General features: G+C 38.5%; 1 protein-coding gene across 1 annotated transcript; it reads left to right on the forward strand.

Moving 5' to 3' along the window:
* Positions 1-509: 509 nt before the first annotated feature.
* Positions 510-23584, forward strand: itga4 (integrin alpha 4). Its single transcript, XM_059343007.1, has 29 exons — positions 510-932; positions 3013-3183; positions 3576-3694; positions 3981-4078; positions 5146-5278; positions 7335-7402; positions 8000-8132; positions 10146-10231; positions 10340-10402; positions 10485-10625; positions 10805-10913; positions 12289-12383; positions 12984-13074; positions 13165-13210; positions 13440-13594; positions 13698-13852; positions 14057-14209; positions 15173-15249; positions 15916-16057; positions 16368-16469; positions 17214-17290; positions 17373-17462; positions 17836-17923; positions 18222-18329; positions 19034-19162; positions 19685-19810; positions 20783-20881; positions 21111-21230; positions 21768-23584. The coding sequence occupies exons 2-29, from the start codon at positions 3026-3028 to the stop codon at positions 21864-21866; spliced, it is 3060 nt and encodes a 1019-aa protein (XP_059198990.1). The 5' UTR covers positions 510-932; positions 3013-3025; the 3' UTR covers positions 21867-23584.
* Positions 23585-23657: the final 73 nt, after the last annotated feature.

Raw genomic sequence — 23657 nt, forward strand, 5'->3', positions numbered from 1 at the left:
AGATTAGGATAATATAAATATAACTGAATAATGTTATAAATAAAATAAAATAAAATAATATAAAGATAATATAAATATAAATATAAATATTAATAGTAATTTTAAAAAAGTAAAGTAGCTTAATCATTTTAAAATTGTACTTGAGTTTAAGGAGGGCAACCCTTCTTCTTTCCACTTCCACCACTGTGTCCATCGTCACATCTGTAACATCTGTACAAACTCCTGAGTGATATCTATGATGTTGTTTGTTTGCTTACTTGTTGTTTTGAAAGCTGTATATTTGAATATTTGGGTGGTTTCAGCGTTTCAGACATTAAAATGAGATCACAGCCACACTGACTCCTTTCACACTGTAGCGCTAACTCAAGAGGAAACACTCGAACACATACACACGCACACATACACACACACACACACACACACACACACAGTTCTTAGTTGAGGCGGACATTGCGGGGGTGAAGAGGAAACACCGTTACACACACACCCACACACGCACACTTAAACACACGCGCGCACAGCGAGGGAGGGTCTCCGCGCGCTCAGTTCTTCAGTTTCATTGACTTCTTCTGAAACTCAGATGAAACTTTAGTTTCAGATTTTTCAGATTTTCATCAGTTTCTTTCTTTCAGCTTCGCCTCTTTTTCTTTTTTTCTGTCTGTCACACAATCCAGGAGCCTCGTGCGCCTCCACTGACTCCTTCAACCGGCCGGTTCCAAGCAGGAGACGGTTAACGGTCCGAGGAGCAACAGGAGGTTTCCACCACCGAGTCACACCGGGGACCTGAGGGGTTTAACAGGGAGTTTTTAACAACACACTTTGGTTATTCGACTTCCACTGCCCGTTACTGCTTCAACATCTGCCCACTGGACCCAGAGACTGACCCGGGATATCTGCCCACTGGACCCGGAGACTGACCCGGAATATCTGCGGTACAGTAAACTCCCGTCAGTTAGAGCCGGAACGATGACCGTTAGGATAGTCCGGTAATGATGTTACCTTAGCAACCAGATGGACAGTCGATTAACTGACAGAGTTGAAAACTTCTCAGTCACAGTAACATAAATATTATGCTTTTTACGGATTTTATATAGGCCTTTTGCAGGAAACACAAAAAACTTCACCAAAAGTGTAACATTATGATTTTTTAAAATCATTTCACTCAAATGGATGTAACAAAGGATGGCTATTGGCATAGTAATAACACTGTGTGTAAATTAGGCTATGTAACTTAAGAGAAATAAATTACTTTGTGACTTAAGCAATATATGGTAACACTTTATTTCGAAGGTGTATCCATAAAAACACAAGCCTGTCAGAAACATGAGCATTAATGTTACTTCAAAGTGTCATTAATGTTCATGACACATCCCATGTCATGTTTATGACATGCTCATGTCACTCTTATGTAGACACCTTCAAAATAAAGTGTTACCATATCTTGCTTAAGTCTCAAAGGCATGTTCAAAAAACTGCCTAAGTCACATTTTATTTTGACTTGGCATAATAAATCCGCTTAAGTCACACACTTAACATAGGCCATTATCTTAAAGGGGTAAAATCACATGATCTGATCAACCGATTTTACCAGGTGGCCAGCGTCATGAGGAGATGATTTAGGCAAAAAAAAACAATTTTGACAAAAATTACTTAGACGATTATTTTAACAGTGTTACGATTTAGAGTGTTGGTCACACTCAAAAAGTTATAGACTTTTTTTTTTTTTTTTACATTTAAGACAACCTTTAGCTGATGAATCCAGATGAATCCGTAGCTAACCTAAGCAAACTGATGAAATTAAGATAAATTACTTGTTAGATTTAGCCATGCTTTCCTCCAGTGGTGAAAAAATGTCATCATATCCTTTAACTGAGCCTAACTTTAGTTAGAGAACTACTATGCTCAATATTTAGTCCTGATATCAAACTTTTATTAAATAGAAGAGAAGAGAGAGAAGTTCAGTTGACAGGGCCGGACCAAGAAGATTGGGGGAACTTTACCAAGTTTGATCCTCCAGCTGATTCTGTCTGATTTTAAGTAAATTTGATTTGAAATTTGAGTTAGCCTACTTACTTTATTAACATTTTTACTATTTGTATGGAACAGTAAAAATAGCTCAAGCAGAACTATTAATCACAGTTAGATGACAGGAGGAAGCAGTTAGCTAGCCTGGTTCTGCCAGTGCTAAAACCACCTACCAATACCTTTAAAACTCAATTAACATTTTACGTCTTGTTTGTATAATCTGTTAAAAAAAACAAAGATATTAATATACTATTTTGAGGGACTGCTTTATGTGGCCAAGAGTAGTTACAAGTCAACAATGGAGACCAACTATTATTTACTTATAGTATATACTATATGATATTGCTAATCTATAGCCTTAATTATATCAAAGGGCTGGGTGATATGGCCAAAATTCCTCCCATCTCGGTAAAGATATATGTCGCGATAGTGATTCTAAAAATCAGTAATCAGACGATGAAGCCTGTTTTTGTATACTACATACTTTTGGCCACTGTTCTTTCAATACAGTGATATAAACAATATAGAAAAGATATATGCAGTAGACATTTTTATATTGTTTTGAAGATGTTGTCGTATTGCCCAGCCCTACTATAATGTACCATATAATGTTTAAATGATACATTGCATTATATATTGTATTAAATTAAACAGTCAAAAATTAAGCACTATTGATTTATCATATCATATTACCCTGGTGTGCACTGCGTACATAGATGCTATTAATAATGTAACTGTCACCTTATAAGCACCATTTACTTTACCATGTAGATTTGTCTCCAAATAATCTTGTCTAGTTTCTGTCAAGTATATTCAGTTGGACATATTTAGTATATTTAGGAGCCTTAAGATCATTGGAATTTTGAATGAAGTTCTGTGATTTTGAACCAAATGTAGACCAACGGTGTGAGTTTGTAAAGATGGAGAAGTTCTTTCTGATCTCATGTGCGTTGATTATTGATTTGTGTCTCTCTGGTGTCCCTGCAGTCTGTCCTCCATCATGCGTCCCTGCAGCCTGGTCCTTGTTCAGGTCCTGGTCCTGGTCTATCCTGCAGCAGGGTACAATCTGGATCAGGAGCACAGTCTGGAGTTCAGTGGTCCATCTTCCTCCATGTTTGGATACTCAGTCCTGCTGCATCGCCACAAAGCCCACAGCTGGTCTGGATCAATTTGATTCTGTTTGATTTGATCTATATATGTCTATCTATTTGTGTAGTAGTCAGTCTATTTTAAACTGTGATTGATAATTTGATAAACTGCTGTTGGTCTCCTATCGATCCTCTGTTGATCTGTTTGTCAACCTTCTATTGATACTGTTGACACTTTGTTGATCTGCCAGAGATCAGTAAATTTAGAAACACTTAATTATCATAGTAATGCTCTATTTGATGCCATCTTCACAGTAGGACTGTGTTTGCATGTGTTTGTGTGTGCATGCTAATTAGCCTGTTCTAGTCAACGACAGAAGCTCTTTGATGCTTCACACACAGATGCCATTCAGACACTGAACAGACACAAAGACAGATCCTGTCTCTCTGTCTCTCACTCAGGTTGGTGGTTGGAGCCCCAGTAGCAAACTCGTCCTCCAATACGGCAGTTCATTCCCCAGGAGCTGTTTACCGCTGCAACATCACTGCCGAGTCCCGCCACTGCCACTCCATGCATGCTGGTGTGTTTCTGTCTGTTTCTGTCTGTAGTATTGTCTCCAGCATTTGAATGAGTTTGCACAAGATCGGTGAGAGCATGATCTAAATCATTTCTTATCCTACAAAGCAAACTCATGGATATGCTGACTGGACTTCCTGACTTATACAGTAAAAAGCAACATAAATTGTATCGTCATGGAACTCAGATGTGTGTTAACACTATTAGTAACATTTACCAGTAAAAAAAAAGCAGAATTACCTGTGAAGGTGTCATGTGTGAAACTGTTTAATTAATTTGTGTGCATGCAGAGGTGCAGCAGTGTGGGAAGACTTGTGATGCAGAGAGTGATCACCAGTGGCTGGGAGTCAGTCTGTCCAGACAACCTGGAGACGAAGGACACATCCTGGTAACCAAAACACTTTGTCTCTCTGTCTCTCTCTCACACACACTATATGGCTAAATAAATTGGGAAAAAATATCTAATTGAGATTTTATAAAATGGTATTGCAATTGAGATATAATTCACAATATTGACGGCAATGATTATGTTGTCAATATTGTTTTCATTTTAATTGAAAAATATAAGAAAATGATCATGATGTTATTTGATATATACCAAACAACGGAAATTCATTCTGCTTTATTATGGACTACCCATTATTTAGAATCACCTGTCTTAGATTGCTAATGGTACATAATACCACCACAATGTGCTGCAGTCAGAAGCACACTATGAAGCTCACCGTGTGACTCCCAGCAACACTGACCAGTGAAATGTCAAACATGCAATACAGATGTATCAAAATTGTTCCATTCTCTCCTGAAAATGGTAACATTTGCACAATAGTTGCAGTATAAGTAAAATCCATTAAATAAAAGGAAGCAGTCATTCAACAGCAGAGTAAGTTTGTAAGGCCATCAATGAGGAAGAAGAAGTAAGATAAGTAAAGAAGTAAGAACACTTCTTCCTTTATATTTATACTTATCACTGTTCTCCAACAGTGACACAGCAAATATGTTGCTCTCTACATTATACAAGACATTATGGAACATTTACAGAACAAAAAGCTGTGTTTAAAAGCCTCAAAGGCATTACATCAACAGAACACTGTTGACAGAGATGTTTAACATCTTCATTTCTGAAAGAGGCTTTAAATTGACTAATTGAGCTAAACTATTTATTTAGCAGCAGCTGCCTTCTTCTGATCGTCTCTTTTAGACAGTGAGTGAAAGATTAACGGGATCACTTTAGGTTTAAAATGAATAAACAACAGGGCTGATAATGCCACACACACACACACACACACACACACACACACACACACACACTGTCCCAGTGACATAGGTCATGGGAATAAAGACACTCTGCTGCTGACTTGTGATTGTGTTATTGTCAGTAATGAGTTCATGTGACATGTTGTGTGTGTGTGTGTGTGTGTGTGTGTGTGTGTGTGTGTGTGCGTGTGCGTGCAGGCGTGTGCTCACCGCTGGAAGAACGTCTTCTACTCAAAGAAAGACGGTCAGAACCACAAGCTGCCTAATGGAGTCTGTTATCGTTATGGCAGTGACCTCAGACATGCCCAGCCCATCATCCCCTGCTACAGAGGTACACATATAAAACCATGATGATGGGCCTAAACTATAGGTACTCAAAGTGTGGCCTGCAATCCAATGATGGGACTCTTATGTGGCCCCCAAAATGTGATATGAAATACTTTATTTGAATCCTCCACTGTCCATTTCCATACTTTCACTTTCAATAACTTACATCTAATACACTACTAATACTACCACCAAGCTTTTGTCAAATTAGGAATGACTACTGGTAGGAAGCTTCTGGTTGCATGGCAGCTCTGTCATCAATGCTGGTGGTGTTGGGTAAAGTTATGGTTGGCTCAGACTATAGAAGTTTCAGGCGATCTAACACCGTTTCACCTAGGGTTGACAACCGTCCCTTGAAAAACGGAATCCTCCCTTCTTAAGAAACAAAAGCACCCGTCTCGTATTGAGCTGAAAAGGGATGCACTTTGTCCCGTATTACAGTGAGAGTCAAAAAATAGTCAGTAAAATGCAAAAGGAAAATGAATAACAGGGGGCTTCATATGAAAACTTACGGTAAACTTGTTCCCAGGCCCTGTCCTGCTCTGTGACCAATGAGCTGACAGCATATTCACACATGAGTATAACGATACAGAATACGAACATCCCATTAGTCGAGGAGGTACTGTTGCTCGCGGAGAAGATAGCGGAAGATAACAAAGCAGCATGCATAGGTGACAGTGACACAGACGCCGACACTGCTTTACGGGGAGCTACACCTTTGAGCAATTATGAGACTGGTACTCCTCCGAGAAAAAATACTGAGAGGAATGGGGAAAAGGAAACACCTGGGTGGAAAAAGTGCGCTATAACATCTGAAGCACTGCACGGTGTGCCGCCGCTCTTTTTCCGTAGCCCATGGTGGACTGACTGACCTGAAACAACATGCTTCCAGTACTACGGTCACGCCATCTGCACTTTAAATTCTAGTGCGCAATTACATTGCACTTTACGGTAGCCGGTTTGCCAAGCAGCTGCTTGACTCAAAAGGCCATTCAATTGTATTCATGCTGCTCCAATAAAATAAGTAAATCAAATTGTTATCAGCAAACTCCACTGCATTCTTGAAGACCAGGTCCCCATGTGTTAATGACATGAATTTCATGCCTTTTTACTGCAAAATTTGGAATTATGGAATGCCAAAATCTTGCAAAATGGCCATCAAACTTCAAATTCAAACTCCACTACACCTTTGAAGACCAGGTCCTCATTGTTATTTTATATTAAAGTGAATTGCTGGATAATAATTTGTTTTCAATGTATTCATGTCACACAAAAATATGCATCTAATTCAATTCAGGTTTGAGTCAAATCGTTAAAAAATCGTTTCACTCACAAAAAAATGGGCTAAAAAAATTCACCACGCCAGGAAGGGTGAAGGCAATTGGCAATCATTGACTGTCTCTGCCCAACTGTTTTCTCATCTAGACTCCTTTAACCTTTTGCTTTTGTTTTTACTCAATGCAAAACAGCAAGTTGTTGCACTGCAGCTGTTTCCTCACGTAGACCATTTAAGGACATGCATTGCTTCCTCTGACACAATGATCTTAAAAATAGCCAGTAATGTGTGTTGCACCATTATTTTCAAATCTAGTAGTGCCTGCACCATTATAGAGAAGATAGTCTGTAAAGATTCTCCTTATGTGCGTAATGTAACCCGATTTAAAAATCTGTGAGGATTTTAAACCCCTGTAGTCTCAGCCCTGCTTTAACGATTTTGGTGGACAACTTGTGACAGCAATTTTTTTATGCTGCCCTCAATCATATGCTGGCTCCCTAAATTGGCACTCTGTCAGCTCACTTAAACAATGTGCCACTATCCAAATGCTTTGTAACTGCATAAACAGAGACCCCTCTGCAAGTTGATGCAGACATTTTTGGAAATAAAGGACACTCTTGCATAATTGAATTTGCGTTCACTTCTAGACCTCACTACACTAGTACTGTGTGTGAACGCAGCAGCTGTTCAGCTTCAGGAGAAAAACATTTGGGTTTTATCTTCTTATTTGTTTGTTCACCTTCACCTCTTAACATGTCTATTTGTCTCTGTCCGTCTCTTGCAGACCACCAGAGGAAGTTCGGTGAGGATTATGGGTCATGTCAGGCCGGTATTTCCAACTTCCTGACAGAGGTCAGTAAGCTACTTTAAAATCCTGTTGGTCCTCACTGTTTCCAGCAGACTGAATTTGATCAATCTTTACTGTATTATGTATAACTTGATCAAATATACATAATGTTTCTTTCTTGTTCTCTTGTTGTTGAAATGTAGAAATTAAGTTTCAATGTTTTTAAAAAAAGAACAAACACTCTCAGATTCCTATGTCAAACATGAAAACTTGCATTGTAACATGCAGGGGTTTTTTGTTGTTGCTCCTGTCACATTTCACTTACTGTGGCCTCATTTTTACTGCAATATTTAAGCCCTGCATCTCTACGGAAACTGCACATTCATGGTTCGAAACTTCTTTTCACAAGGTCTACTTACAAAAAGGTCTTGTCCTCTGCTCTAAACAGTCCTCTGCTGTAAACAGTCACAGTTACCGTTTCTGGCTTTGATAAATTGAGTTATTGGTAATGTTTTTTAAGAAAACATGCCTTTCAAAGCAACAATAGTTCCAGAAATTGTATGATAGCAATATGATACAGCTTTAATGTAGGGATGTATGGATGTTTAATGTAGAAATGTAGGTCGCATTAAATATCATATCATCACTTGTGTCTTTCTCAGGATCTGATTATAATGGGGGCTCCAGGGACATCTTATTGGACGGGTTCAGTTCTGGTCTTCAACACGTCCAGCAGAGGAATGTCAGTGTACTTGGATGACGATGCCGGATCAGTCAGCTTTGGAAGCTACCTGGGTAACTGATACACCTGCTACATCTGCCCTTATGCTGCTTATACTACTGTACTATAGTCACATAAAGGTACTGCCAGGTAAAGATACCACTACTGCCTTGGTATATAATACACGTTTGTACAGTGCTGGTACTGTTGTTCCTCCCAGTAGTGAACACCTTCTACCTGTTAGTTCAAACAAACAGAGGTACACTTAACATCCAGGAAGCATGGAAACGATCTGTAATACAGAATATTAATTCAGAATGTTGGTCCACAAACACAGAAAATGCATGTTTACCAGTTATAAACATCCTTTATTATAGTTGTAGCTCCAAAAGTCCCACAATATCAAGGATTTGATTGGCTGTTGTATCAATTTACATGAGGAAGTTAATACAAAATAAGAAGGAATAAATAAATATACATGAAACATTTAGGTATGTTTCAGTTGCTGATACACAAATATATTTTGACACCTAATCTATATATGGGAAGTTTACAGTTAATAAAAAGTCTATCTTGCATGACACGTTTCAGTTTCGTTCAATACAGCTGTCTACACAGGCTTTTTAGTCTTTATGTCTATCAGAGAGACTGACACAAAGCTGCACCTGAGCAGCGCCACTAAGCCCACAGCAGCACTGTGGCTCCCAGTGTACTGACTGAGGACTCAGCCTGCGGCTGCTGCTGCGGGTGCTGCTGCGGGTGCTGCTGCGGCTGCTGGCGTTGGTGCTGCTGCTGCTACGCTGATGATGTGCGGTTTCTCTACACAGGATGTGTATAACGGGTTTCATATCATTCAGCTGCATAAAACCTAGTTGTAGGAGAGTTATCATTTAGACAGAAATCAGATTTATTTCCTTCACTTGACAATATTTTCAACTAAAACAAAAAAGGGTATTGTGTTTTTTCCCACAGCATAAGTAAGCACCTCTACTATGCAGCTCTTTTCTTGACAAGTTTCATCAATAATTCTCCAGCTTGAAGACTTTTGGTTGGATGACATGAAGTGAAAGTGTAGTGATAAGGCAGTTTATCTTACAGTGCAGCTGCTATATCAGTTGGTGGGTTTCGTGTAGGATGTCCCATGCCGTGCAAGTGGTTTGAGTGGTCTTAAGTGTTTTTTCACCTTTTAGTATTGCTCACCATGCTTGGAGCCTCAAGGAAGGTGATTCCAAAAAGTGACCAGGTTCTATACACAACTTTTGATAACGGAAAACCAAAAATCACTGGTTCCAAGTGAGTCCAGTTGAGCCAGTTGAGTTTAATGCAGAGAACCAAAATATTCATGTTGCTTAGGTGCATTTAATGTAACACATAGTGTGACTGTATCTGTAGCTTAGACACCATGACCCCATCACCTCTTAGTAATTTCTCTGTATAACAAGAAAAACAGGAAACTGAGCAGAAAGGGTGCGATGTTCTTCAGATGTGTTATTATTTTTTTTAATCTTCTTTGACCTCTATGTGTGTGTGTGTGTGTGTGTGTGTGTGTGTGTGTGTGTGTGTGTGTGTGTGTGTGTGTGTGGGCGCGCGCATGGCTTTTTAACTCACTGATCAACACGAATTGACAGGAAGTAACAATCAAAAAAGGAAGTTCATACTGAGCACGTGTTTTGAGCGTGCGAAATGTGTGGTCATGATCTAGATCTAGGTCTAGATTTCTAACCCTAACCAAAAGCCATTCTAGCCACACTGTTGTTATTTCACTTTTCACTTTCAGTGTGATGTATGCTGTTCCACAAATTCTAACAGATGATATATATATATATATATATATTACAACTATATGGTTTAATCTTCAGTGTTGTACTGTATAAAACTATTACTGTTAAATAAATGTTTTTTGAGGAATAATAAGCGCAATATTTTCTTAGAAGGTAAGTTTAAAGTAGTCTAAAAGGGAAATACTAAAAAGTAAAATAAAAGTACTTTTTAATTGAACTTCAGTACTTGAGTAAATGTATTTCATTACTTTCCATAAGTTCATGATCAAGTCTGAATATGTGACCCTGTGTCCTACTGCTGTTTAGGTTATTCTGTCGGAGCTGGTCACTTTTTGAGTCCTGGTAGTATGGAGGTTGTGGGTGGAGCTCCGCAGTACAATCAGAAAGGCAAGGTAAGACCTACCTGTGTAGCCTGATGTGGTTTAAAGACTTGTTATAAGTTGTTATTGTATGTTATGCAGTTGATGATTGAAGTTGGTGTGTGTCTTTGTGCTGTGTAGGTTTTCATCTTCGCAGTAGACAACACAATGCTGCGAGTCATCTCTGAAGTGTCTGGAAAAGAGGTAAGAAGGCCTGGAGCATGAGCATCACCCATTCAAAACAATGGAATACTTAGCACTTAGCTTATTTGTCTTTGTCGTGTAGCTTGGATCCTACTTCGGCTCCAGCCTTTGTGTGGTGGATCTTAACGCTGATGGTCTGTCGGATCTGTTGGTTGGCGCTCCCATGGCCACAGGCATCACCAGGGAGGAGGGAAGGGTTCATGTGTACATCAACCAGGGGCAGGTGAGCACATGCACACACACAAACACAAACACACACATAACAGAATAACTGGGATCTGTCTGTGGAACCAACATGGGCGACTGGGATCAGGTTTCTTCTTGATTAATGCTGCATATTTATATTATACTTATGTGAAAAACACCTTTTTGTGTCCTCTATTTCCTCACAAACTGACACAGGCACAGCTGTTGGAGGCAGAGTTTCAGCTGACTGGCAATGATGCCTATGCCGCCCGATTTGGAGAGACCATTGCTGACCTGGGAGACCTGGACGATGACGGTTACAACGGTATTACCCACACCTGCACACTGACCATCTCATCCGCTTTTATTTCGGAGAAACCATTTCAACTATACTCTAGACTACAAATACTACTGCTGCTAGAACCATTCCAAATACTATTGCTATAACTATATAACTATTGCTGTTGGTATAAGGACTGCAATACTACTACTATACTATATCTGATAACTACTGCTTCTACAATCTTTTACCACTTATTTATTTTATACTATTAATAACTACTGCTACTTCTGCAAATACTACTATTCTGTTGATAACACTAATAACAGCCAGTTTTACTGCTGCTCATACCACTGCAAATACTGTAACTCGCAAATTAATAGTGCAATACTAAGATTTTTCTACTACTACAAATACTACTACTCCTTCTGATACTGGTAAGGCTACTACTACTACTACTACTACTACAACTGCTGCTGCTGCTGCTTTGGTAGTATGATTAGTACCACTGAGCATTTGAACTTTGTTGCTTAAGGGCACTTCAGCTGTGGTATTTAGGGAGATTTAAGAGCTGCTGCTTGGCTGTCTGCCCAGATCTGATGCCTAACAAATTACCCTACAATACTTCTAATACTACTGCAATACTGCCATGGCAGTAACTGCACTGAAAAAACAAAAACACATGCTGTTTGTGGATTTTAGGTTTCTTACAAAGGGGGACACAACCCACCCACCCACCACCACCAACTGCAGTAACTGCCACTTCCCGATAACTAACAACTCACTTATTTAAACAGAACGCCCCTACACACGCACACACAGACCCTCACCATCTGTGTGTGTGCGCGAATATGTGAGGGGTGGAGTGTGTTATTAAGTTCATTAAACCTGTAATGACAAACTGTTGCTGCTCTTTAACTGAACCTGCCTTCTAATCTGCCACAGCTAGATAAAAGGCTGTGTGTGTGTGTGTGTGTGTGTGTGTGTGTGTGTGTGTGTGTGTGTGTGTGTGTGTGTTTTCCAGTAGCTCTCTCTTTGTAAAAAAAGAAAAAAAAAGTTTGACATCTTCAAAGGACTCAGGTTAAATATTAAAGGACCATGCTGGTGTTTTCTCATGTTTATGTACAAATCCTGAATACTTTTATCCCGCTGAACATTTTCCAACAGGACCACACACCCTTTATACTCCTTTGGACCTGATCACCCATAGTATTAATCACCAACTTAGTAATCACCAAGTTTTGTAAAATAAGCCTTATAAACAAAGAGCTGCCCTCAAGGAAGGTGAACAACTTATAGGTTCAAGGTTTAGGTTTGATTAATGGGTTAATGAGTGGAGGCTGCAAGAGTCCTCACAAATACAGCAATATAAACCTGTGTGTGTGTGTGTGTGTGTGTGTGTGTGTGTGTGTTTGTGTAGATGTGGCGATTGGTGCCCCACAGGAGGACGATCTAAAAGGAGCTGTCTACATTTACAACGGCAGGGCGGAGGGAATCTCATCAACTCCCTCTCAGGTACAAATATAATGATAATTATTAGAGCAAGACAGAGAAATTGGTTTGCCAATATTATCGGCTTATATTGGTATCTATCAGGATATGGTGTCCTTCATGAACTGATATGAAAATTTTTTTCACAGAACATATAATGCAGACAACGACGCACAAAGTGATTTAGAAATGGTGACATCATCATGTAGTTTGTGCAGCAGAGAGCTGGATAAATGCTTTCCTCTTTTAACCAAAAAATTGATGAAATTTGACAAAAATACACAGTGAGGTGTGGGACTACTTCTCCAAAGATTTCTGTGGACTTCTGATTCTCTTTACATTCCAGCTCAAAAAATCACTACATCAACTCTTAAATCAGTTAAGTTATCGGCCTCTAAAATTTCATATCTTTCAAATTAAAATAAGACTGATTAACTATTGATTACTACTGATCAGTCCTAACCGTCATTATTAATAAGGGACAAGCCAAGTGCCAAGTTTGAGGTTATAAAAGATGTAAAAAAGATTTTACATGTCAGGCAGTGAGGACAATGTGGTGCTGTATAAACGTGTTCTGTTCTGTGATATCCAACATGGTTTGTTTGTGTGTGTGTCTGTTTTCAGAGGATTACTGGATCCACTCTGCATCGTGACCTCAGGATGTTTGGCCAGTCGCTGAGCTCTGGCATTGACATCGATGATAACGGCTACCAGGGTAACCTGAACTGTCACAACCGCTGTTTCCTATGTCATAACACCTACCATACTGTACATTTAAACCAGGTTGAACTCTCTTTTTCTGCAGATGTGGCGGTCGGTGCGTTCCTTTCTGACTCGGCTGTGGTTCTCAGGTAAAACAACACTCAAGTTCTGTCTCTCTTCATGCAGGTGTTCAGGAAGGAAGCTTCTTTATTTTTGTGAATTTCCTCAGAGCAAATCTTTGCTTTTGCACCAGCAGATTCGTGATTGTAAATAACACAATCTATCTGCTGTTTTAATCCAGATTTGAATCATATGACTATATTTCAGTCCAGTCAACATGATGTAATGGTTTCTCTGAATGTGTCCTCTGTGCTGTAGAACCCGTCCAGTGATTCAGGTGAAGGCGTTTCTGGCTCTGCCCGAGCAGATTGACCAGCAGGTGGCCCTGTGCCGAGAGCACAAGACTCCAACTGTGTGCCTCAACGTTACTGTCTGCTTCAGCGTCAAGTCCAGACACTACAAAGGAGCTATAGGTACTGTAAACCCAAGAAATGGGTTTAGCAAATGGCCAATTAAATTGTACATAAGTGGACAAGTTACCTACTGATATTTAATATTGTTCTTCTGTCTTTTTAGATCTTCAATATAATTTGACCTCTGACCTACTCCATAAACCATCCTTCCCGCATCGTTTCTATTTCCATGGAAATGGGTCATCCAACAGCACAAAGGGGCGTGTGAGAGCGCGACATGGCCAGCTGACTTGCACAACACACGTGGCTTACCAAAGGGTAACACACACACACGCACGCACACACACACACACACACACACACACACACACACACACACACACACACACACACACACACACACAGAGGTGTGAAGTGTCCAAAACATCCAGTGAAAAAGTTGAATGTGGGAGTGATAGCATGATAATTATTATCTGTAGTGATGCTAACAATATTTATTCCTCCTGTTTCTACCTTTTACAGAAAGATGTGAGGGACATTTTTACTCCAGTTAAGTTTGAGGTTTCCTACAGTCACAGAGAAACAAACACCCACAGAGGCTCCTCCAAAACCTTCCCTCCATTGAAACCCATTCTGCAGCAGAGTGCAGGACACCAGAACACCATCACCAACCAGGTATGGATCAGCACCTACACCAGCTAGTTACAGGCTGGTTTTGATACCCACACAGGTTGCAACATCCTTTTGTTGTATGACGTCCTATATTTTTTTATTGAAACTTTTCATTATCCTTAATGGAAATCTTTTTGAAGTAAGGAAAGATCTTCATTTCCACTTGGCTGCATAGTTTTATGGTGAAATTACGGTACAATGTTCTGAAGATGGACTTCTAAAAGCACATCTTCAATGCTTTGCCCTGTGCGTTCTTATCGTGTTACTTCATGCAGGCTATATAGACAAACAAAACTAACGCACTAAATAATAGTGTTATCTGAAATAAAGATGAATTTATTTCAAATCAAAAGGTTTTGTTTGCAAATCTAAAAGTTTTGTTCACAAATCCAGATGTTTGCTTTTGAATTAAAAAGTTTTACCAGCAAGCAAAACGTATATATGCAGTACAATATGCAAACAAATTATTTTGATTATCATAAATACATTATTAATCACTATGTTTTTAATCACTGCTCTTCTAAAAAGGTAACAGAAAAGGTAACTGGTTCTGTAAAACAGGATCTAGAGTTTGCTGACACACTTTGATAACATGTTACACCAAACTGATCTGTGTTAAAGGGCAGGAAACAGCTACTCTGAAGTCCACACACACACAGGGACTGAAAATGACTTCCTGATAATCCAGATGTGTTTACAGCTGCAGCACATTAACCAACATCAGTCAGCTCATCCTGTGTCCACACCGTGTCCCACTGACTCACAAAAACAGAGCAGAACAGGTTAACATGAAGGAATTTACAGCTGGAGTTATTCTTCAGGATATTATTCATAATTTGTAAGGCTGGGGTCAGAGGTCACAGGAGTTGTTTGTAATGTCATAATTGAAAATAATGACTGGTCCATTCATTATTATTATCAACATCATCAATAAAATCACTCTTTCTGTCTCTTTCTGTCTGTTAGACTTGGTTCGCTCGTTCCTGTTCACTAGTGAACTGTTCAACCAACATGCAGCTGTCAGCTCAACTAGTGCTGCCACAGTAAGAACACACACACACACACACACACACACACACACACACACACACGAACATGCACGGCACAGAGTTGCATGTGAATCACAAAGAAATAGACTGTGAGAGGTACAGAGTGAAACAACACCAGTATTGTATTTTATTAGTCCAGTTAGACATATACAATTAGTCCCAGAGGCGAACACATGATGCTATTAGCTGCTGGCTAATTTAGGAACATGCATGTAACATTACATGAGTCAGCAGCAGTGCTTTAATGTTTGTTCTGGATGAGTCTTGCAAGTGTTGTTTATGTGTTTGTCAGGACTGGGCGATTACCTTGGTATTTAGCCTAGTGAGATGGATTGTTGTAGGCTTATTATAACAAAAAAGTGTCATAATGGAGTATCACTGAAAATGCTATTGTTATGTTTATCTGCAACTGACCCTTCTTTGCTGCAAGTGCCTTTCTTTTTTATAAACATCTATTTGTTTTTGATTATATTATTTCTGTTTTACTTATTTATTGTTATTTTCTCCTATTTATTATTATTGTTAATAATATTATTATAATGAATGGGAATAATTACATTTTTTTGTGAAGTTGTATGTCAGGTGTTAAATCAGTCTCTTTTGTTTGTTATTATTAGTCAGCAGCTGTGAATATTAATATTGTTGTTTATTTGTCATCAGTGAGCAGGAGTACTTTGCTCTCGGCTCTGGACAGACCATCATGTTGAAAACCTCTCTATTGAACTCCGGAGATGACGCCTTTTTGCCGCGACTGACACTGCGTTTTCCCAACAACATCCACTACATTAAAGTACTTCATAACGTGAGTTTACGACATGCTGAGTGAGCAGAATGAGGAATAATTAGTTGATTATTTTAAATGGTATAATCCTCAAGATTTAAATTGTGATTTGGCAACAGTGGTGGTTAATGGTGGTAATAATAAGTATAGTCTAATACTTAATCAAACAGTATTTGGGCAAATACTTTGTCAGAAATAACACAGCAGAGCAGCTGTGGTATCTCTTAATAGTATAGCCAAACAGCCTCACATTGTTGTCATAAGACTAAGGTTTACATCTTTAACAGCAATAACTAATTTAACACACAACAAACTGTGTTTCTGTGTGCAGGACGACAATGTGGTCAGTTGTGATGTCACACAGGAAGTCAACAGTACAACAGCAGGTGTTGACTGCAGCGTCACCAGCCTCCTCCTCTCAGCCCACGCCCAGGTAAACACAGTCATTTTCTTACCTCGTGTTGAGACTGCAAATGTCACGTCAGCGTCGGGCTTGTATAATAAGGGCCTTTTACGCAACACTGGTGGGAAACTGATGAGTTATATAATAATTGACGGCACTTGTGATGAAGGTTTAAATTAGAGACCAAAATATTTTTTTCCTAAAAAAAACTTTTTTCCTGTAAACCGGTTTATTTAGCAATTTATGCACATATTGTCGAAAAAAGAAACTCATCTTTAGTACGACTGATTCTGATGGAGTTGTTATAAACCAAAATATTGAATAAATTAAGACTGTGACCTGATGATGGTGCTAGATCAGAGGTCAGAGAATTACCAAAAAGATTATAACTCATCCTGAGGACATTATTATCAGATCCATTGTATTTGTACTTTTTGTTCTCCAGCATTTGTCTCGTCAGCACACATTTTTTCTATTTCCTTTGTCTCAGTTGTTTTTCTGAGTAAACGTTGTGAAATAAACTGTGAAACATCTGAGTTTCCTCAAGAAAAAAGACAGAGCAGCAGTTTCAAAGTGGAATTTCCCTAAATGTGTAAAATGTTACAGTTCAACCGTAAAAACAGAAAAGAAAAAAGTAAAGGAATAAAGATATAGAACAAAAGTCTTACAAGAGGCAGAAAAGGAGGGAAATTGATCATCAGATGATCATTCTGCAGCTTTCAGTCATTAAAACCATTTAAAATCACAGACTGATGCATTTCCTGTTTCTTGCAGTTGAATATCAGTTTCCTATTGGACGTCAACCAGAACAGCACACCTGGTGACATCATCATTCAAGTCAAAACCAGCAGGTAAGGACACACCCTCACAATCTTTATGTAAGTAACAAAAAATAAAAGGATAAAGCATCCAAAGGAAAATTAATTTTTTCAGTGATAACTATGAGAGGGAGGAGTATCTTCGTGACAACTCCATGAGTCTCCTTCTTCCTCTGAAATATGGAGTCAACGTTAACATCCACGGGTGAGTCAGCAGACATTATTTTTACTCTCCTTAAAATTAAGTTTCAATTTTCAACTTAATGTAAACAGTGTGAAAAAAGATATGATTTACACACTTAAAAAATTAATGAATAAAAAAAAAATAAAGGATAAAAATAATAGTCGTAATATTAACAATACTACTTCTAGTAATAATAATAATAATGAGTATAAATAAATTGATAAAAAGCTTCATGAACCATGTTCTTGATATATCTAGAGCCCACTAGATGGCGATTTCTGTTCAACAAATACATGAAAGCACATTGAACTGACATTATAGGTTCATGAGGCTTAATTAGGACATCACTAATAAGTACCTGCCACCACTGATGCCTATCTTTCTGTTTTTGCAGTTTTGTGACTCCCACCACATTTGTGTTTGGAGATGAAGACACGACTCCAGTCGACTGCTACACTGAAAGATTCAACTACACATACAAGGTATTTTAACACAGGAGTTCCCTAATTTAATATCTCACTACGTAACTGACTTACAATGCTTACAAAAAACTTTCACATGCCCCAAACAACAATATCCACTTTCCGCCGGAATACCAAAGTAGCTCCACAATGTATATCCAACAAAATAAACTAGTCCCTAATTGAATAAACTATAGATAGGCTGAATTATTATGGTTCAGTATATTTCCCAATCAATAATATTATTATTTAAATAAATTGTATATTTTTGTTTTGTTATACTTTTACTGATCTCCTTTGTTGTTTTGTGCGTCTGCAGGTGTTAAACTCAGGTCCCAGCAGGTCTGTAGACACTGTGGTTGACATCACGCTACCGAAGATCCTCACACCTTACAGGCACAGACTGCTGCAGGTGGTCGACTGGCAGGTGAGTGCAGTGCTATTAACAGCAGGCAAACAAGCAGGATAACAGAGGTGTGAACAGTCAAAAGCAGTCAGTATAAAAACAATTTTAGTGAATATGTCTCATTAAGCTTAAATATCATGTTTATGGACAATTAAATATCTTTACTTAGACTGACTTGAATGGAAGTTTTTTGTAGTTTTTTTTTATAATCATTTAATTGTTTAAGTCATTTTTCATGCAAGATTTAAGAAATAGCGGTTTTCAGGTTCTCAAATATGGAGTTCTATGTATTTTTATGTGTTATATCATATTAAACAGAATAGTTTTTCGGTTTTTGACTAACAAATGAGACATTTAAAGACATTGCCTTTTACTTTGAAAAACTAGGTTGGAATTTTTTCAATTTTTGGACATTGTAAGGAAAAAACGTCCTTGAAGAAAAGAAGCCATCTTATGTAAATGACCCAAATAACAGCTTTGTCTAAATAAAATAATATGAAACTGATATTAAATATATCATATCAAATATCATACATTTAATACCAACTTTCAGAAAACTCAGCCGTGGTGGTTGCTGCTAGGGTAACAGTGGTGGTTGAAGTAGTATTAAAAGTAGCAGTAAAGGTGCTGTATTACTGTACTGCAGTGGAGGGACAGTAGTTATGATAGTCACAGTAAATTAAGTGTGTATATAATATTAATGTAATTATTTTCTTGTTCTGCAGTCATCTCACGGTGTGTGTTCGATTAGTGACACAACCGTTAAAGTTGAGAAGGATTGCCAGAAGGTTCCCCAAGCTTCCTTCATCAAACAGCTCATCTTCTTCTTCTCCTCCACCTCCACCCGCAGAATGGTACGCAAATTTCATGACCAAAGCATTCACTGGCAGTTGAATGACTCGTAGAAACAGGTTCATTGTGTAAGACTTAATTATCAAATGTTTTGTCTTTATCCTAACCATATAGTGTCTGTGGCTGAAACTTAGCTCAAGTGTTGTGCGGCACATTCTGCTTCTACCTGGAATTAAATGTGCTGTGTAGAGTAGTTAATAATTAATAAAAACAATTTGCTTGTCTGCAGTGTAGTATTTAGATTTGCATATAACAAACGGGGGAGATGTGAATAATCAGTGGGGTTATTGTTGAAAGGAAACTTCATTACATGAATTTACAGTGAAAGAAAATAAATTCCACTGTGGAATAAAATAGCATTACATGGTGATCAGTCTGATTAAACTCTGTTGAAGTCTGGCTAATAATTTGTGTCTGACAAATTGAGATGCTTGAGCTGGCGCAAACGATCATCACTCCGCCCCCTTGACCACACACCGAAGTACAGTGAATGAACTACAGTCTTTCTCTATGTGTGTGTGCAGTTTTGTGGTCGTGGTGATGAGCTGTGTGAGCGGTTGGTGTGCCATCTCGGTAACCTGGAGGCGGGGAGAGAAGCTTTCATCCAGCTGGAGATCAGAGTGAACCCTGCTGTACTATTGCAAGCACCGGTAACACACTCAGTTTTCACTCAGACTGAATCACATCGTGTGTAACTACAGTGGTTTTGTTTAAGACCATTATTGCTGTGAGCTACTCTCAGTACTGTGCCTGAACGCATCCTTTGTGGATATGAAGCTGCTGCACAGCTAACATGCTGCATTCACTGCACAGTCTTCGTAGAATCGATGTAAAACAATTTCACAGTGAAAAACTCAAGTTAAAATTGACCTAAGCTGATCTACACTCTGTGTAGATGTGTGTGTGACTCAACACTTCCTGCAACCACTTTAACAGTAACAGGAAGGCCTTTATTGAGGGAAGTTGCAGGACGTGCTGAGTTTCAGCTTCAGTTTTAAACACATCCACAAACAATTCACACATACAATCAACTAAAACAGGGATCAGAAACTTTTACTAACAAAAGAGCTATTGTCGGCAAAAAAAGAGAAAAAATGTAACCCAACAGCAAACCTTATTTTGAGGCTTCCAGTAAAGATAAAACAGCCTAAATTATAATGCCTATGATGCACATTTTAGTTCATTAAAATGTAAAAAAAAAAAAATAAATTAATCCAGTATATAAGCTGCACATTTTTACAATTGAAGAATACAAATTCCTCTGTGCCTACACCAGTGATAAATGAAATAAAAATATAACATAATAACGTATATAATATAACATAATGTTTAATTTTGTAAAAAAAAATTTTGTCACAGCCACAGGGAGCCACTACAGAATGCCTGAAGAGCCACATGTGGCTCCGGAACCGCAAGTTGCCTACTCCTGATCTAAAACAAATAGAAACTGGGAGAAAATGTTTAAATACATAAGGGCTAATTTCAGAGGCCAATCCTTAGTCATCAAATACAACATCACATCACATAAAAAAGGTTCATTTCAGTCTAATTGCAGGAACTTGATGTTCCTAAATGCATTTAGAGGAACGGATAAAAACTCCAGATTTCTGTCTCCGTCTCAGGGTCGTCATGGTGTGATGAAGTTGGAGAGCACAGCAATGATGTCAAATCCAAGAGCAAGTAATCACACCATCCTCATCCATGAACAACCTGAAGCACAGGTAAAACACTTCAACACCACTCACAAGACCACCATTTGGAGCGAGCTCATCTGTGTGTACAACCTGGAAATTAATTTCTATTTCTATAACAGACAATAAAACTGCTCACAAAGGCACACCATCAACGCCTTATGGAAATTGTTGTTGTTGAATGTTAATTAATCAAGTAATCTACTGTATTTTCCATGTGTAACCTGAATCATATATTGTATATGTAAAATATTTCTAGGTGGTGGTGGAAGCTCTTTTTACCCAGAAACCCTCAACAACAGTGAAAGTCTTCATAATTGTTGTCAGTTTAGTTTTGGGTCTAATGATCCTGGCTGCTCTCATCTGGTGTCTGTGGAAGGTAAATGATTGTTTTTTTAAAATAAGTATATTGTACTTTAATATAATGATAAACTGCAGCATATCGCAGTATAATGGTACTAAAACTGCAGTATATTGCACTATAAAGACAAACTGCAGTAAAATATAATGTTATTTAATTATTTCAATAAACTGAGAAAACTGCAGTATATGGCAGGATAATGGTACAGACAAATTGCAGTATATCGTAATATAACAATATAATGCTGAAACTGCAGAATACATTGCAATATAATCAAATGATAAACTGTAATATATTGCTATATAATGTACATATTTACTGCAGTATTTCACAATATAATGATGTATTATATGGTATATTACAGTATAATGAAAATGTATATCTGCACCATATTGCAAGACATGGTACTTATAAAGTGCAGTATTTTACAACATAATGGTACTGAAACTTCTGTATATTGCAATAATATTGTAGTAGCACCACCAGTATAATGTTGTCTGTTGACTGTTTGTCTGTCTCTTCCGCTACCTGTCTACCTACCTGTGTGTCTCTCAGGCTGGTTTCTTTAAACGGGAGTTCCAGAAGAAGAAGGAGGAGGAGGAGTTCAAGAGAGACAGCTGGGACTATGTTCCTAAAAACGAGAGCACTTCATAACATCTGGCTATGACCTCTGACCTCCAACCACAGGATGGAGTTCACATTGTGACTGTGCAACAGTTTTAACGAGACATGTGTGCTGATGGATGGATGGAGTGCTGCGTATGAAAAATATGGCAACCCAATTTGTCCAAAACATCATCGGCTAATGAAATCTGTCCAGACTGAGTCAGCTGGTTTGAACACAGATGGACGTGACAAGACGGATGATAAAATGTCTCGAGTGAACGCCTCCTGAACACACCTCAACCTGAACGTGCCTTTTAAACTATTTTTCCTGGAGTTCAAAGATTTCTCAAAGACTGCAGCGATGGATGGAGGAGCGATAAAAAGGGAAGTGAACCTGAAACAACCAATTAGAAGGCCTCGGAGCTTCCTGGGATGTGGCATCAGTTATTGATGACCTTGAATTTGACTCTTTGAAGAGGAAACAAACCAAAGGAAGTGACTTTCTGATGACCTTTAACCTCAGGGGATGGAAACCCAGCCTCTGATTGGTTCATAACTCTCTTAAAAAAACCTCTGTTTTGTCTGTGTACATTATATTTCAGCATGTTTTTTTACCTGCTGACCAACACTTTAAGCACTGGTGACACACACAGAGCAGACACACCTGCTGTGTTGCACTATTTGTCGGCCGTAGCACACACACCAGATGCAGGAGTTTTACGAGTGTTTCAATGGACGCCAAACACCATCACTGTGATTTTGCCCTTCAGCCTGTTTTCACTCTGGGATTTATTATTTAAAGATTTTCTCTCTGTAAAAGCCCAGTTGGTGATATTTCATGTCAGAATCACTTCATTACAGCGGAGTCACATTATCGATGGATTTGCTGAAGTAAATCTGCAGGGTTTTTTGTGTTTCACTCAAATTTGCTTCTCTTTCACTTTCCTCCGAGGAAACCGATATCATGTGACATCAAATACGGCTTGAGTAGTTTTTGGAATCAAGACGTACATTTTTAATTTAAGAGCGCTTGTCAAGACACTCAAAGGCCCTGACCACATGTAGATGGAGATTTTTTTTTTAACATTTATGTTTGTTTTACATATAGACTGAATAAGGAATGGACGTCTCCACTTGAACAAAAAGCGTGACAAGAACTATTTGAATGACAGTAACCTTCTTTAGAAGAAAATTATTTTAACTTTACTTTGAGTTCTTACTTTTGCTCCTGTCCCTTTACTCACATAGAGGGCGGGACTTACCTAAAACCTGTACTGCAGCCTGCCACCAGGGGGCGATGTCCTCCATCTTTATTTACAGTCTATGGTTCTATCTGATACTCTGGATTTTCACAGTTCCAGTTGCTTTCAGTTGGCGAAGCTGGTCTTCAGCCAATCAGCATCTTGCAATGAGGTGGAACGAGGGAAAGGACAGACAGTCACAAAGAGCAAACACAAATGATGATCTCACGTGATAGGATGGTCTTACCAGGCTTCAGTTTCAATGGAACTGATCTTAGACCACCTTATTCGAGTGAGTTCAGGTATATTTTTTTGGTTTGTAAAAAGCAATGTCAAAAACGCTTGGATTTGAACTCAGTAAACGCAGTAAAAGAAGCAACTTGTTGGGTGACAGAGTCGGCAGAGCCACAGGGTTGAGTAATGGAAGACTACTTGAAGAAATGTCTGATAATTTATGAATATTGAAAAACTCCATTTTTATTGTCTGTATGTTGTGAATGCAGACAGTTTAACCAGCTGCCGCCCTCCATTCTGTTTATTTAGTACAAAGCACATCACACAGAGATGTTTTTAATATTTTAATAAATTAGATTTTTGG

This window comes from Centropristis striata, chromosome 10, assembly GCF_030273125.1.
Source record: "Centropristis striata isolate RG_2023a ecotype Rhode Island chromosome 10, C.striata_1.0, whole genome shotgun sequence".
NCBI lineage: Eukaryota > Metazoa > Chordata > Actinopteri > Perciformes > Serranidae > Centropristis > Centropristis striata.